The 16,622-nt window shown below is 39.4% G+C and overlaps 1 protein-coding gene across 2 annotated transcripts; it reads right to left on the bottom strand.

The window, feature by feature from the left end:
- Positions 1-7,368: 7,368 nt before the first annotated feature.
- Positions 7,369-14,049, bottom strand: LOC108664664 (E3 ubiquitin-protein transferase MAEA). Of its 2 annotated transcripts, XM_018151327.2 has the most exons (10): positions 13,972-14,049; positions 13,221-13,361; positions 12,800-12,988; positions 11,786-11,965; positions 11,258-11,481; positions 10,438-10,529; positions 9,398-9,564; positions 7,992-8,114; positions 7,839-7,895; positions 7,369-7,613 (listed from the first exon to the last, which is right to left on the bottom strand). In XM_018151327.2, exons 1-10 carry the CDS (start codon positions 14,002-14,004, stop codon positions 7,512-7,514), a joined length of 1,308 nt encoding a protein of 435 aa, XP_018006816.1. In that variant the 5' UTR covers positions 14,005-14,049; the 3' UTR covers positions 7,369-7,511. The 2 variants fall into 2 exon arrangements, with proteins under 2 accessions (XP_018006816.1, XP_018006817.1); XM_018151328.2 differs by lacking the exon at positions 7,839-7,895 and having other exon boundaries at positions 7,935-8,114.
- Between the last annotated feature and the right edge of the window lie 2,573 nt (positions 14,050-16,622).

The raw sequence follows: 16,622 nt of genomic DNA on the forward strand, positions 1-16,622 counted from the left end.
AAATGTAGCTCTCACAGGCGCCGGAACTACGCGCTACATCGCATAGTTCAGGTGGCTATGAGCTCGTGTGCTTGGGTACTCAAATGTAGCTCTCACAGCCATCGGAACTACGTGCTACAACACAGAGTTACGATCGTAGCGTGTAGATCAATACGGCGCATCGGCCATATCGATCGTAAATCGTGATATATGGAGAAGCATAATTGGCGACCGGCGTCCAGTGGTGTCCAGTGGCATCCTCCTCGGCGTCTTTGGTGCATGAAATCGGCGTCCTCGACCTATGTTGTGCCATGCTCTACAGTCTGGGACACGACATAAACTTTTTTCCTAATTCTGCTGTTGTAGACTCGTAGGCTCAAGCCTAATTGCATTGCAGGTACAAAAATTAGTAAATTAGTTAGGAAAGTAAAATATCCAGTTGGAACATAAACCACATTTTTTGAAAATCTACCCCAATGAAAGTGACAGTGAAACAAAAGTTTTTACCCATGATTTTGGTAAACTTCTGCCTAATATTCCAAATGAGCATAATCATAACATCACACTGTCATGTGTCATCTATGGCCAAATTTCATATTTTATTAGGTAAAAACAAAACATTCTAGCTATTATTCTAGGTCCTCTAGGAGAACAAGGAGAAAGTGATCAAAACAGCTTAACAGCATAGCGAATTTGATAATAAAATAATAAATTGTAAATTAGTTTTGTAATGGTATATGTAGTTGCAGACAGCAAGTTTCACAACAAAAAGTGGCAAAATTTTATCCCAATAAAAAATTCAAAACTTAGAACAACTTTCTTTTATTCAAGTTGATACGGCAAACATCTTTTAGCCTACTTCGTTTAGGTCGCATTTATAAACGGTAAGGAATATACACAAACAACTGACAAAGTGTCCAAGTGCATTTATTATAAGGCACCAATTTCACTGAATATACATTAATAATAATACTCACGTTTAGAATGTTTTTTTTTCGGGCACGGAGACACTGACACCCGAATAACACGCTCGCTCCCACGTTTATGCGTTTTTTTTATTATCGTCATTCAACTAGTAGTGCGGAAAATTGCTAACGCGGATAGCAGCTATTCCACACAATCTTATCTCCTACAAAAACACGACAGGTAAATGAAATTTAACACTGTGATAGTTAAATAGCCTAAAAACTTGTTGTACTCTTCTTTTTTGCAATGCGTTTCCTCTGATGATCCCGTGAAGCACTGTGCATTAAATTTACGAAAAGATTCTGGCATGCTTCACGATAGAGCATCAGTTTAAACAATTTCAAGGACATAAATTTGTTTAAAGCATATAGTGCCTTGCACTGAGGCAGCTGACAGGTCTCTATTGACCTTATGAAGGCTGGCAGGCGCAAGCAGTTACGAGTTTCTAGGTCAGCAGGTCAGTTCTATTATCTCGTACCGGAGAAAGTGAAGGACCAGCAAAATAGATCACTTATAAAAAATATCTTTAGCGCTACTATTTGTGGTTTCTGGCGATGTAGCATGCAAAGTTTAACGCTCATGTCAAACAGCTTTTACACGATACTTTTTACTATCATTTTCTTATGCTGTCCTCTGCACGAGGAGCTCGAAGTCTTGTTTTGTTGTTGTTGCCATCTTGAAGGCGAGGAAGTATTCCCAGGATGACCACTTGTTACACCTGGACTCAGCAAAGTTTACTTGGGAAGTATCGGTATTGTTTCAATGACTCGTGGAGATTTAATCAGGTATAGTCATATTTTGCCACCAACCTGCACTTCTTCCGGACGGAGATCGTTTCAAAGTGTGATTTGAAACATAGGAAATTCATTATATAAAAGAAAATGCAACAAACTATCTGAATGCCTTTTTGTTTGATTCATGCCTCTCGCAACAACACATCCCGCCAGGTGCATTTCGCCACGCCACGTGCGTCTCTCTAGGCCCAGGTGCTTACGCTACCACACGCACCTACCACCTCGTCATCCAGAGTGCTCCGATCTCTTAGTTCCGTAAACGCCATATCAAGCAGGTCACGTGGGCTTAATATTGCTTGGTTCCAGATAAGTCAACTGCTAATTTTAGCCAACCATTTCTATCCCACCAATTATTTCATTTTCAATTGTCTCATTCGAATTTTAAATGCATATGCCCTGGTTGTGAACTTCTTTTGCCACTATAAATCTTGATGGATTACTCTATCATTTCAATCCCTGGCCGAAAATATATTCTCTAAATTTGAGTAATGCGAATTAAATATGGACGGCACACGACAACAAAGGTAGCAGCATGGCAGAATTAATTCAAATAATTTAATTAATTCAACCATGGGTAGCAGGTTCTTGAGAATTCATCAATTTAACAATCTTTTTCTCTTGATTCTAGGTATCGAGAAAAAAAATTTAATTTGATAAAATAAGGAAATAAGTTCAGCCCGGAAGGAGTTTAACACATTCGCCTCCTGATATATGGAATATATTTTTTTATATCTCCTCTGTATACACTGCCTGCCAACATCACTAGCTTAGGGATAGCGGCAACGCGTGACTTTGATTCCATCGCGATATTTCTCTCTTGATGAGCATAAAACCACCACAATATCCATTATTTTTTTCAGCGAATGAAAAAAGAAAAGTATAACTTGGTCAACAAGAAGGCTGCTATAACAGTAAATAATTCAAGACATACGTTCTTAATACTTGTCGAAAAATGCAAACAGATGAACAAATTACTGGCAAATAATCAAAGAAAATGTATCAAATGCACAACAAAATTACTACATATTTTTGATAGGCCATTATAAAATGTCAGGTGACAATGTTGATACCATTCGTCCCTGGATATTCCTGACCGATCTCTTCCTTGTTGAAGATAATATCCTTCACTGCGATATGTTGATAAACATTTCCTTGTATAAGCCTTCCCTGTTTATCAAGTCATGGCCTTGGTGACGTCAAATAGCGAAGCTATATATAGATAGTATATAATGCTTGATAGTCATCAAGCATTTACGCTTTTAAAGAATTGTTTCGCTCTACCTAAACTCCAGTACGTCCTACGTGCGTCTCCTGCATATACGCGGGTAGGTGTTTTGGAGCGGTTCGATGAGGTGTTGGTTTCTGCCCTCTCGACCATCACCAATGTCAGCTTCGAGCGCGAATCTCTTGAACAAGCTGTGTTGCCGGTCCGGCTGGGAGGCCTGGGTATCCGTATGTCAAAGGACATCGCGCTCCCTGACATTGACATGAAACCATTCCCTGTTTTTAATTAATAAAATCAATTCCTTTTTTTTTTGTTGGAATGGTGAGTGTGGGAGGCCTTTAAAAAAAAAACAAAAAAAAAACAAAAAAAAAGAGTATATAAGCTCTGTTTCAGGCGATTAATTTCAGTCTTGGGCCGAGAACAGTCGTGTGTAAGCCCGTACTCCTGCCCATATCAATCAGGACAGTAACCCTAAATTAACGTCAGAGTAGAAGACCATATACTCTAGACATATCCTTATCTCAACTGGATGCCGAAGACATCAATGTTACAGCTCCAATTTATGAACTTAGATTATCCGTAACTGTAAGCCGAACTTTAATCTTAAATAATATTATATTCTCATTTACGCTGTTGTTGTTGTTAATTGCCCGGGACCGCTGCTCGGCGGCGCCCACGAAGAGGCGGCGGCTCCGGGCGAGGAGGGGGGAGCGGAGGTTCCACTCCAAGGATGTCGGCGAAGGATGGGAGCGACGAGAGGAAAGCCGCAGTTGGCCCAGGGTTAGACCAGAGGTCCAGTGGGGTCAGCGAGGTGGGATGCGAAGGGCAGTTGAAGAGGTGATGGGTGGTGTGGTCTATAGCGCCGCACTCAGGGCAGAGTGGGTTGTTGGCTGCAGATGCTAACGCTGCTTCTTTCGAGCCAGCTTCAGCGGGCTGGACATCTGAGACCTTCCGCCCCTTGTGGGTGATGAATAATTGAGACCTTCTACCTCTATGGTGATGTTCATCTTGACTTTCGGTGCGAGATAGCTAAATAGCTGAAGCGCTAGTAAACATTTGGCCACTAAACTAACTCTCGAACAGTGGCGCACGTCCTCCTACCGCTTACAAAAACTTAATTAAACGTGTTCGAGACCGCCACCGGTGGCCCAGTGGTTAAAGTTCAGAGTACCAGGATTGGCGCAGAGAGGCGCGGGTTCGATCCCAGCTCTGTGCGCCAGTTTCTGGTCAGAATCGGCAAGGAGGCCGGGCGGTTAAGCACAGCAGAATTTAAGAAGTGAGTTGCGAGTTTGAGACCGCAAAATACTGTGAATGTTCTGCGAAGTTAAGAATCGGCGACAGGCCTACGGCCTACTAAACGCTGAAACCGATATTATTATTATTATTTTTATTATTATACTATAGTATATACCAAGGCGACTGCAGCTTCGTGTGATACGTTGGCGGTTGCCATGCCTAAATCACTGGCAGTTGCCACGCCTAAATCACACCGCTTTCACGGAATTTTTTTTATTCTTTTTCGCTCTAGTCCCAACTTCCGAGAGATTAATTTTAAAAAGATTAATTTTAGAGATTAATTTATTAATTTTAAAAACAAAAATATCCTCGAGAGTCGATAGAGCGACAAGAGTTATAATCTCGGCCGCTGAAAATGTATCGAGTTGGACAGACGTCGCACCATGGATCAAGTTGAAAAGTATATTATAAGAAATACTAATGTATTAAATAAAAATTAATCTATCTAATCGTAAAATTAGTTAACTAAAATATTGACACTTGTTTGAGTTCAATTTGCACTATGATCGAAAATGTCAGCTAAAAATAAATTCCTCACTTTTCAGTTGAAGCAGGCGATAAACGCATGGCAGGGCATTATTAGTTTCCGCTATTATAGAGGCCGATGACAGAACCGATTCCTCATTACGCCCATGGCATGCAATAACGAAAGATATGAAACGAAGCGAAAAACAAAAACCGACAAGGAGAAACGTTAGTCGAATTAAAGTAGAACTTAGCTAAATAGAAAGTTTCAGAACTAAAGTTCAGAAGTGTGGTTAGTAATCCAATCGTAATTTTTAAAGCATATGCAACTCAACATTACATAAAAAGGAACGTTTCAATGTATAAAGTAAAATGGCGTAGACACCACCATGATAATAGGCATGACATCCGATGGTCAGGCCATCATTCTGTCATGTCATGTGATACAATTCTCCCGCTCAATATATGATCAAGGCTTTTAATGAGGCTCGAACATTTGCAGATGTTATAATGAGTCAGCGACAGCCTTGAGTATAAGGAGATGAAGGCATGAAGTGAAGCGTATGAACGAAGCCATGCGAGCACAGAGACGTCCGTATCACTAAGAGGCTTGCACCGAAGCACGTTACTTTATTGAGACATAATAATAACAAAAATTCCGCATTAAATACTACAAGCTACTTTCTGCTCAAGTTAAATAAACAATGGCATGCACAAAACCATAAGTAACACTAAAATAATTAGACTAATATAGAAATGTTTACGACCTGAAAATATAATTTTGCAAAATGAAACCCGGGCCTAATTTATTCTATCACTGGCATAGTTTATTCATGTTGTCTGTAATCAAACAACACGATGTACATTGAAACACCAAGATCAAATAAGCATGAATATTAGTTCATCCACCGCTATAGTTCAGAGAGCTCATCTCTGACTCACTGCATGCGTTTTAACAAAAATACAGCATATAAATTAAATGAGGAAGATTGATGACGTGAAAACTAACTTGTACATTATCAAATGACTGGATTGAATAAAAAAATGTATGCGTCAAAAATTTCTCCGTAAATGACAGACACAGAAATACAATCTCCGTCGAAACATAGCACATGAGGGAAATTATTAATATACTCGTAGATGCAAATGAAAATACAAAATTTGGGCCTATAGTCGGGCGTTTGTGCACGACTGATGATGATACTCAAGGGAGGCAGGTCCTTCCGTAGGTACTGTCTGTCCTTGTCATCTTCCGCATTCTTGATGAATAATTTTTTAGCTGAGCGAATGCGTTACGATCAAGAAGCTAGAGCTGAAAATGAAGTAGTCTAAAACTGGAGATAACTGCTATTGTAATGAATAATTTCAATCCTCAAATAGTTGATAGTTGCCGACACTTCTATTCTATTCTGCTCTCAATCGTAAATTATTAATCAAGAAAGTAGAAGATAACAAGAGCAAAAGCTGACGAGACGCACGTAGCTACAACACCATAGAAATAAAAAGCAAAGAAGTGACCCGAACAGAAACAGTGACACTTGTACACAAACTGGTTTACATGAGACGTCGCTCGCACGCACTGGGGATGAACTAGAACGCACCTAGCACGAGCTAGGAGGCCTGTGCTAAAGATCCAGTCGACAAACATTTTACGACGTGTGTGATATTTGGAGCTTCCAAAAAGCACAGACGATGAGAGCAGCACTTCTTCTTAGGTTAAATAAATCAGTTATCGTGAGACGATTGCTTATGTAATATTAAGGCTATCGACGTAATAAATAATTCTATTAAATTTTGGCCACATATCTGCATATAATGTTTCTGTAAAGATATATTAATACCTACATGATAGACGAAACGAATCTAGGGTTTGGTAAACCACTTCAGAAAATCACAGAATCTTTCCTTTTTTCAATATTTCAGATCAGTGAGCATATGCATCTCAAAAACTGCATGTAAAATAAACCGGAAAAAACAGCATATAAGATTGTCTAAAAGAAACTCAAACAATACATTTTTCCTAAGATAGACAGAAAATACTGGAGTTTCGAGCCACGCAGAGACCGAGATACTAACGAGTTCTCCACAGGAGTGTTTGTGGGTTTGTGGCCACGAGGCGTCATGTTCACGCTCACTTTTGCCACCACGAGACTACACCAGACGTCCATGCCATGGACATTGAAAACGCTATTCAATTAAGATAGCAACGAGCAGGAAATTCTAGTTAATATTAATTACTCATAGATAATTAAAGTCCAAATATCAGTTAGGACAAGATCGATTGAGAAGTGCAAGGTCGCGACATTAACATAAGAGATTAATTTTTCCATTTCTAGGCATTAATATCAAGGTCGCGATCTTACATATCAACACGGATTGCTGCACAAAATCTTCATTCGCTGCAAGACACAGCGTAGCAAATGGATATACTTACAACAGCTGAGAATGGAGCAAACGGGTAATCAGGAGAGCAGAGTAGACGGGTAATCAGGAGCAGAGTAGACAGGTAATCAGGGGCAGAGTAGACAGGTAATCAGGAGCAGAGTAGACAGGTAATCAGGAGCAGAGTAGACAGGTAATCAGGAGCAGANTGTAGGACATGTGTGATGGACCGTGTTCGCACGTGTAGGACATGTGTGATGGACCGTGTTCGCACGTGTAGGACATGTGTGATGGACCGTGTTCGCACGTGTAGGACATGTGTGATGGACCGTGTTCGCATGTGTAGGACATATGTGATGGACCGTGTTCGCACGTGTAGGACATGTGTGATGGACGCACACGCCCTACATCACGAACACTTTCTGAGCATCGCTGAGTTGGAATTTCGTTTCAGAGCGAGGACAGAAAACTTCACCGTTATTGGCGGCCGCCTGAGCCTCGAGAGCCTGCAAGGAGAAACACAAGTCAATTTGATCCCAGGCGAATATGTTAGATACAAATTCCGTAGACAAAGGTTTCACATTATTATCATGAGAAAAGAATATTTTAAATCAACTGAGCAGTATTTCAGCGCCATATAAGTACCCTTTATAGCCTTTAAGCAGCATGAGAGGCAGGTTGTTCTCGTTCATCAAGGAATGTAGCCAAGATAATTAAGTAAAAGAGCTCACGTTAGAGCCATAGACGTATCCGTTAGGCAGCATGAGAGGCAGGTTGTTCTCGTTCATTAATAAATGTAGCCAAGATAATTAAGTAAAAGAGCTCACGTTCGAGCCATAGACGTATCCATTAGGCAGCATGAGAGGCAAATTGTTCTCGTTCATGGTCTCGCCGCTGAGGAAGCAGACGAGGCGAGACTGCGAGCAGTGGGCGTAGGGCAGCTCCTTGGCGAGGCTGTTCAGTGTCGGCACGCACACCGGACAGTCGGGATTGAAGCTTTCCTTGTTCTGGACAACATCGAACACAATTAAATCTCGTCATGCTTACTTACTAGGAACGTTTATGCTAATATCACTGGATAAAAATGTAGCTGTAAGTCGAATTATGAAATGAAGCATTCACTTGAATTATGGGCATTTATGCAATGAAGCTTACTGATTGTTGCTTCCTTCTCTGTTAGAGCTTAGGAAAATATTTCTGCAGTATTGGTTTTGACGCGGGCGAATGGTAAATGCTTCTTATAATGCAAATTTGAACTTAACAAGACAAAGAAATGATATATAGAAAGTATCATAAAATTCAGGGTCATCTGCTAAAAACTCGACTCTAGTACGGTCGCAATAGCTCTTTTGCGCAACAAATTTAATATACTTGATAATTTTTGATATACTGACCCTTTTTTCATTGAGATCATCTTTGGAACAATTATTAACTTCACTACCAAACCCAGGAGATGATGTTTCTCAAATCAATTTGAGACGCTTAGTACTGAGCGTCATACAGTGATGAGATACCGTAATTTCCAATTGTGCTACAGTCTCCTTGTTCCTCTCACAAAACTTGCTCCGCTCACAAAACTCTCAACTCAAAAAACTTGCTCCTCTCACAAAACCTGCTTCTCTCACAAAACTTTCTAGTCCCACTCGACCTGGCCCTCCTACAATGCTCGTACCACCTACAAATTTTGTCCCACCCACGAAACCTGCTCCTCACATAGAAGTTACCCGTACTTCTTCCACAAATCTTGTTCCTCCCACGAAACTTGCTTTTCTCACAAGACCTGTTTCTCCCACACAGATTTCAGGCTCAGTAGGCAATGTTTTCTCCCAATTTCATCAATTTGTAGCACTTAAATTTAATAATGAAATAGATTGGTGGAATATGTGACGGATTTATAAGTTTTCTCCCAATCTCATCAAATTGTAGCGCTTAAATTTAATAATGAAATAGATTGGTTGGAATATCTGACGGATTTATAAGTTTTCTTCCAATCTCATCAAATTGTAGCGCTTAAATTTAATAATGAAATAGATTGGTGGAATATCTGACGGATTTATAAGTTTTCTTCCAATCTCATCAAATTGTAGCGCTTAAATTTAATAATGAAATAGATTGGTTGGAATATCTGACTGATTTATAAGTTTTCTTCTAATCTCATCAAATTGTAGTTCTTAAATTTAATAATGAAATAGATTTGTGGAATATGTGACGGATTTATAAGTTTTCTCCCAATTTCATCAATTTGTAGCACTTAAATTTAATAATGAAATAGATTGGTGGAATATCTGACGGATTTATAGCACTGAGGTGTCTTGAGGGCAGAAAGGCCGGCCTGCACGACGACGGTGAAGGTGGCCTGCAGGCTGAGGTGGTACAGACGCAGGTTCTCGTCTCTGAACTGCTGGATGAGATCCTGCCAGCGGCTGTCACTCAGCAGCACCTGGTACTCGGGGATCTCTGCAACCAGTCGCAACCATCAACTTATTTCTTAACAAAATAAAATTATGCTTACAATAAAACATACTTTGGCAGTGAGTGAGCTCAAAATACTTTTACGCGAGTATTCGTTGTATTCTTTACAACATTGGCAATATACCTATACCTTTCATACCCAAACGTCTCATCTTCTAATATTGCTTTATTTTCCATAGAAACGTCTATATTACCCAGGGCAATAATCATCCCCGTGATGGTTTAGGCAAATTTAAAAGCTATGTCTCAATTGAAATACAAAGGTGTTGGATATAATGTCTCATCGAATATAAATTGGTCACTTAATAGTGAGCTTCATAAGACAGAGGAGAGCAGCGAAACTCAGGTATAAGGTCGATGAAGTATGCAAGGTCTAAATGGTGATGCCTCTACCTCTTTTTCACGAAAATTTTGCCCTCATACATCATTATAATAATTTAGATCTGCTCTAAACTACTAGCACAATGAGAGGTATAATAGTAAACGTGTGATACTATTATACTACTAAATTTTGTCAGGTGTCACTAACTTGTATCACGTGTCACTAACCTATATCACGTGTCACTAACTTGTGTCACGTGTCACTAACTTGTGTCACGTGTCACTAACTTGTGTCACTTGTCACTAACCTATGTGTCACGTGTCACTAACTTGTGTCACGTGTCACTAACTTGTGTCACGTGTCACTAACCTGTGTCACTTGTCACTAACCCGTGTCACGTGTCACTAACCCGTGTCACGTGTCACTAACACGTGTCACTTGTCACTAACCCGTGTCACTTGTCACTAACTTGTGTCACGTGTCACTAACCCGTGTCACGTGTCACTTGTCACTAACCTGTGTCACGTATCACTAACTTGTGTCAGCAGGGAAGGCGAGCAGGGCCATGCACTGAGGTATGGAGGGCAGCTGCTTGCAGTCCTGGGCGCTGAAGTATTTACGCGCGTGCCTGCTCGCCAGGTGCACATAACACACGATTTATACCATTAATTACATTGAATTATCGTCGCATTAGAACACTACATGTACACACGATGTGTACCATCAAGTACATTGAAGTATCGTCGCATTAGAACCTTATATGCAAGCATGCGCTTCAACAGTAGGTATCCTAGTGCACTATGATTTTTTACATATATTGTTAATATTGTACAGTAATATAGCAAAGTGTCAAAAAAGTTTTGGAAACCTCGATAAACAATGGTTTTGTTTCATTTTATTTGCGATTAAAATCAATGTATTCATTGGCATCTCACTTCTAATTAAGCTGTACATACAAGTCTTAGTGTATCCATTATTATGTTATCGAAGAGGCAAGGAAATAACAAGTGTTGGTCAGCGTATCGCCCTTTTTAGCATCATATACTCGATATTTTCATTTATTTATAACAGTGCGCCTGCGCACTCTCCCCACACATCACCTGTTACTGAAATTTACCAATAAAATTAACGTTATTCCATCACAATGGCTTCTAATTAGTTGTAATGTAACCCATTAGCTTGGGGGATAAGCTATGCAGGATTTCCACAGTCATTACTATCACCTGCGCCGAGGAAAGCTGTGCAGAAATATTCCAGTAAAAAAGCGAACAATAAAAACAACAGAGGCACATAAGCAAATTCTATATCTCCCACCCAACAGATAATATATCAGTAAAGTTAATAGGTTTGTCTTACCATACAGCACTCATCCTCTCATTCCTCTTGATCATGTCTATAAACTCTTGTATTCTAATATTGAACTCGAGGCTCGAGTTAAGTTTTTTGAGTTTAGTTTTGTTCTCGTGGCACCAAGCGAGGCACTTGCTCACGTCGCGCCGCTCCAGCGACTGCTCCACTTCGTACGCGTTCTCAAACAGCCCCAGGTTCGTCAAACTCTTGATGTTGCGAAGCTCCACCAACTGCAACAATCATCAGAATTACAGTGAAAATCACTAAGGTTTTATGTTTCGTGTCATAAAATGATACAGGGTCTAATACAGACGAGTCAGGTAACCTCAAATAATGGTTAAAATTTTATAGTTTAATTCAAAGTAAATCAGCTGCAAAGTGGAAACATGCCACTTAAATTCTTTCAACACCGAGAACAAAACTGCCATCATACGCGATAAATGTAATATTTCGGTAAAAAAATTTATGTAAATTAATTCGGGGGCTCAGTCAATGCTGAGCCTTTCAATGTAGCGACAACAACAACATTGTTACCTTCTTGGCGGTGCGGTAGCAGCCTTCCCGCAGCAGGAAGTCTGTGATGAGTCTGTCTATGCGCGTGCTCTCCCAGGCTGCGCGCGCCGCGGCCGAGCCTTTGCCCGCCTGGTCGAGGTGCTCGATGCGCCTGCGCACAGCACGCGCGCACTCCACCTCCCCGGCCACCGCCTCACGCGCCTGCGCGATACATCACGTGGTCACGGCACGCATCACAACCTTACGTCATCACGTGGTCACGGCATGCATCACAACCTTACGTCATCACGGCACGCATCACAACCTTACGTCATCACGGCACACATCACAACCTTACGTCATCACGACACGCATCACAACCTTACGTCATCACGACACGCATCACAACCTTACGTCATCACGTGGTCACGGCACACATCACTACCTTACGTCATCACGACACGCATCACAACCTTACGTCATCACGGCACACATCACAACCTTACGTCATCACGACACGCATCACAACCTTACGTCATCACGACACGCATCACTACCTTACGTCATCACGGCACGCATCACTACCTTACGTCATCACGGCACGCATCATAGCCTTACGTCATCACGGTATAATTATTACTTCATAAACATTACTAAAATAAATTTCAAGTTGCACATGATTCAGAAGAATAGAATGTTACATAATCTCATTCTTATTGTAATTTTACTATAATACAGCCTAGAATATTCAATGGCATCTTTTTTAACCAAATATAGTTCAGCCAAAAATTTCCAAAAATATTATACTTACCAATCATGTACGCAATAGAAGGAAAAATAGAATCAAATTTTCTATGTGATTGGAATCTTATCAAACCACGCAATGCAAAGTTCATTTTATCATATGGCATGAGCTTCTTACAACATGAATCAATAAATTACACAATAAAAAAATGCCTTGGCTCTTAAACATTTAATGTAGGTATAATTATATAATATAACCCGGAATAGATAATAAACGTCGGAGCTGCAAGGTCCAAACTTGAGGTGACTAACCTTCCTCTTGAGGCTTGAGACTTGTGACATGACACCTCTTATCATCTGCGTGAGCTGCTGAGGGCGAGGCATGGGTGACCCTGACAGGGCGGCCTGCATCTCAGAAGTGCATGCGGCCACTGCAGACACCTCTCGCTCCAGTACCTTCTGAGCAGTGCGGAACTTGCGGTTCAGCACTTCATACGGTACCTGTAAGTAGTGCATTGTTTAGACTGAGTGTATAAATTATGTGATTCTATTTGCAACTTGCAATTCAATACTTCTTGGTATATCTGAAAGTTGCCGAATTTTGCATAAACAATGTCACAATCATGTCACTCGGTTAATAACTTTAACACAGAGATTGCTGGAATTACGTATAAATTGAACACTATTAATAAGAAAATTTTCATTATAAAATTGACAATTGGAGTAAGCTAACCTTAATAGTTGAGTGCTCCAGAGCTGCCATACATCGGTTGATCTGGCTGCTGCCATCAACCTCTGCTGTATGTTGGGAACTTGTATCATTCTCGGATATTTGGGAGTTTGTGCCAAAGATATTGTGGCTCCCCATCATAGACTGTAAACATAGCATCAGTGTGTATTGAATGGGCTTTATAATGTTACAGTAATATGCTAAAAGTCAAAGACAATCAATATAATCAAATATGTCTCAAATAATGTTAACCTGAGGTTTAATTTGAAGTTTAGATACATTATAGGCTAAAGCAGTACTGCTATTGTGGCAGAATTTTGAAGAAGGTATTTCAAAACCTGTCAAAAGCAAAGATAAGCAACTCAATTTGTTTGAAGACTGTATAGAAAAATGAAGTAATATTTAAATTGTTCTTTCAATTTTATCAGATAAATTTTACTTTCACAATTAATTTCTAATAATTCTAGAATTGTATATACTTCCTGGAAAACTCTAATTTTTAAAATAAAAATTACATCATTTTATTCAAGAATAAAAGCCAAATCAATGGCATTAACAAAGAGCATACAAAACAATATGATAAAAATGGCCAAAAAACCAATACCATCTGCACCAGCAATGCTAGCCAAGCTCCCAATTAAACCTAGTATAAAAAATATTGTTTTTTGCTGCTTCTCTTAATGCTCAAGTCTCAAGGATAATATAGAAACATAAGTGGAACAATGGCTTACAAAGGCAATACTATCTAACTCACCAAATTTTCAGAAACAGGAACAAATCCATCCATAACTAATGAGGCTTCATTTAGCACTCAGATGGAATCTGTATGAAAACCTGGGAAGGACAACAAAAATTTATTGGCATACTTAATATACTTAATAACTTAATATTGCCATATAGGTACTTAATTTATTGCCATATACTTAATTTGTAGTTTCAGGATTGCTTTTAAAATAAATAATTTCAATTGAATGCCAGGGCCAGACTGCCAGCCTCTTAAGTGGTGACTGCTGTTGAAACTCAACTATCTTTGACACATCAATTATTTTCCCACTACTGTTTCTGGCAAAGAAACTTTCAACGGAATATGGATTATGGTTATAGAAATTAAACAACTGATTCAGTTGAGTGATGAGTCACAAAGTGGTTGATTCAACCAGTTAGTGGTTGATTCAACCAATCTCTTGCTGCATGGAGCTTCTGCATAACTACGTAAAGATGCAAACAGCCTTCAAAAATGTCATTCAGAATTTTATTCACAGAGTAATTTGAACATTATATACATTGATTCAGCATAGAAAAATACTACTCCAGGAATAGCTTAGGTATTCATTTAAGCATTACCATCTATAATATTCTCTTTCCAAAAATATTCTGTCAAGCAAATTAGTTTTTTTTAGCATATACTATGATAATGATTATGGGTAGTAGACAGATTCATTACACATTGCGATCATAATTATTATAAATTTACCATCACTTCCTTATGCACAATTCTCATCATTTCCTTGTTCATAAAGACTAGATTTTAATCGAATTCACTCAGCCTCCATTATTCACACATTCTTCTGTGCACCTAATTAACACATTCTATGTTATTCCTTCACTCACACATTCTCTGCTATTCCCCGACTCACATTCCCCGCTATTCTCTGACTCACATATTCATCAAATATTCTCTGTTATTAATTAACCCACATATTCTCTGCTATTCTTTTACTCCCATATTTTCCATTATTCCTTTACTTGGGAATTCCCCATTATACCTTTACTCACATATTCTTTTGGTCTTTTCATAAATATTTTGCACTTCTTCCTGTCAATTTCAATACTATACTATTACAAACCAGGTCATATTATTTAAATTTCAACGAATGATGTCAATTTGGCAGTCCCTATAATTCATTATTCCCTTCACAATTAAATGGTCAATACTCCATAATTGAAGAAAAAAAACACCACCAACAGTTACATGCACGCACATGGGAGTATTGGAGAACGTTTTTATACACAGAGAACATATAATGGCATTGGAGAATGTCTTTAAAATAGAAGGCAATGAAAACTCAGGTAGTTCCATATTCTGTTGGCTGAAGGAAAGAAGGAGTGTTGGCGGACATTGGTTCTGCTGCATGGGACCTGCAGCTTCTGTTGGTGCCCCCTTGTTGTGCATGTGACTGGTTGACACAATCCTGAAGGAGGTTGGACATCGACTGGGCGATGCAGAATTTTGTACAGCATGCATGCTTTGTCTGCCATTCTCCTCAGACGGAGCTTTTCCAGCTGAAGTCTGGCTACCATCTCAGTGGCACTGGATGTGGGGCTTAAGTCTCCCAGGAATCTGCGGGCAGCTCTGCATTGTACCATCTCATGGGAGGTTTTCACTAAGCTAATTAACCGAATGGGAAAATTAGGGTTGTTGTTCTAGTATTCAATGTAATGGAGTTGGAATGGAATGATATATTTATATAAAATTCAATAAAATGGTGTTCATCTTTTTGCACATGCAATAATATTTCAATGTGCGACTAGAGCATTCCCGCCATTCTTGGAACCACGAGATTACTACCTCTTGACGAAATAACTCCTATCAAAAATTTAACATTCAACAAAAGTGCTTAGTGCAGTCACTGCGGTGAGTGCATGAGAGTGATGGTTCACGATTGCTCACTGATCACTGAATATTGATGATATGGCCTTTGACAAATGAGGTTGTTGAACCAAGCTCTGCGATACAAGCTCCTGCGTATCAGTTAGTTGCTTTAAAAAAATTGTGAGTTACCTATGAGTACAAGCTATGACACCTTGAGTGAAATTTTATCCCTAGTTATACAGACTGCTCCAATTGATTCGTTGCTCCACTTCCTTTTGTAGATTTTTCCAAAAATGCAATGTAAGTGAAAGATTTGAAAGAGTTAAAGACTTTTCTAAGCAATATTCAGAATAACTTATCTTGCAATGTACCATCAAACGGGGTAAAAAGGGACGGGCGGGGTAAATAGGGATGCGCGTCCCACATTTCGTAGAAATGTTGTAGCAGCTAAACTAATCAAAATATTGCAAAACTAAAAATAGTGGCGTAAACTTCAACATTTATACTATCTATTATGTATAAAGCTAGTCAAGAAATCAAACATTTACTATCTCTAAAAAAATCACTGAAAAAAAAAAGTGTAAAAAGTGCGATTTTGGAAAAGTACCTCTGCTAAGGTCTGGAGCAAAAAAAATATTCGCTGTATTAAAAAATTGTACTTACATAAAAGTTGCACCCAGGTGTCAGCTTGAAAACGTAATTGATAGAATTTGCCTATCTCATTCCAAAAAAATGGCAGCCATTTCCGCGCGACAGGGTAAAAAGGGACACCCCCCAGGGTAATTAGGGACACCCTTAAAAATGCATTTACA

The sequence above is a fragment of the Hyalella azteca genome, unplaced genomic scaffold (assembly GCF_000764305.2).
Source record: "Hyalella azteca isolate HAZT.00-mixed unplaced genomic scaffold, Hazt_2.0.2 contig14103, whole genome shotgun sequence".
In the NCBI taxonomy this organism is placed as follows: Eukaryota; Metazoa; Arthropoda; class Malacostraca; order Amphipoda; family Hyalellidae; genus Hyalella; species Hyalella azteca.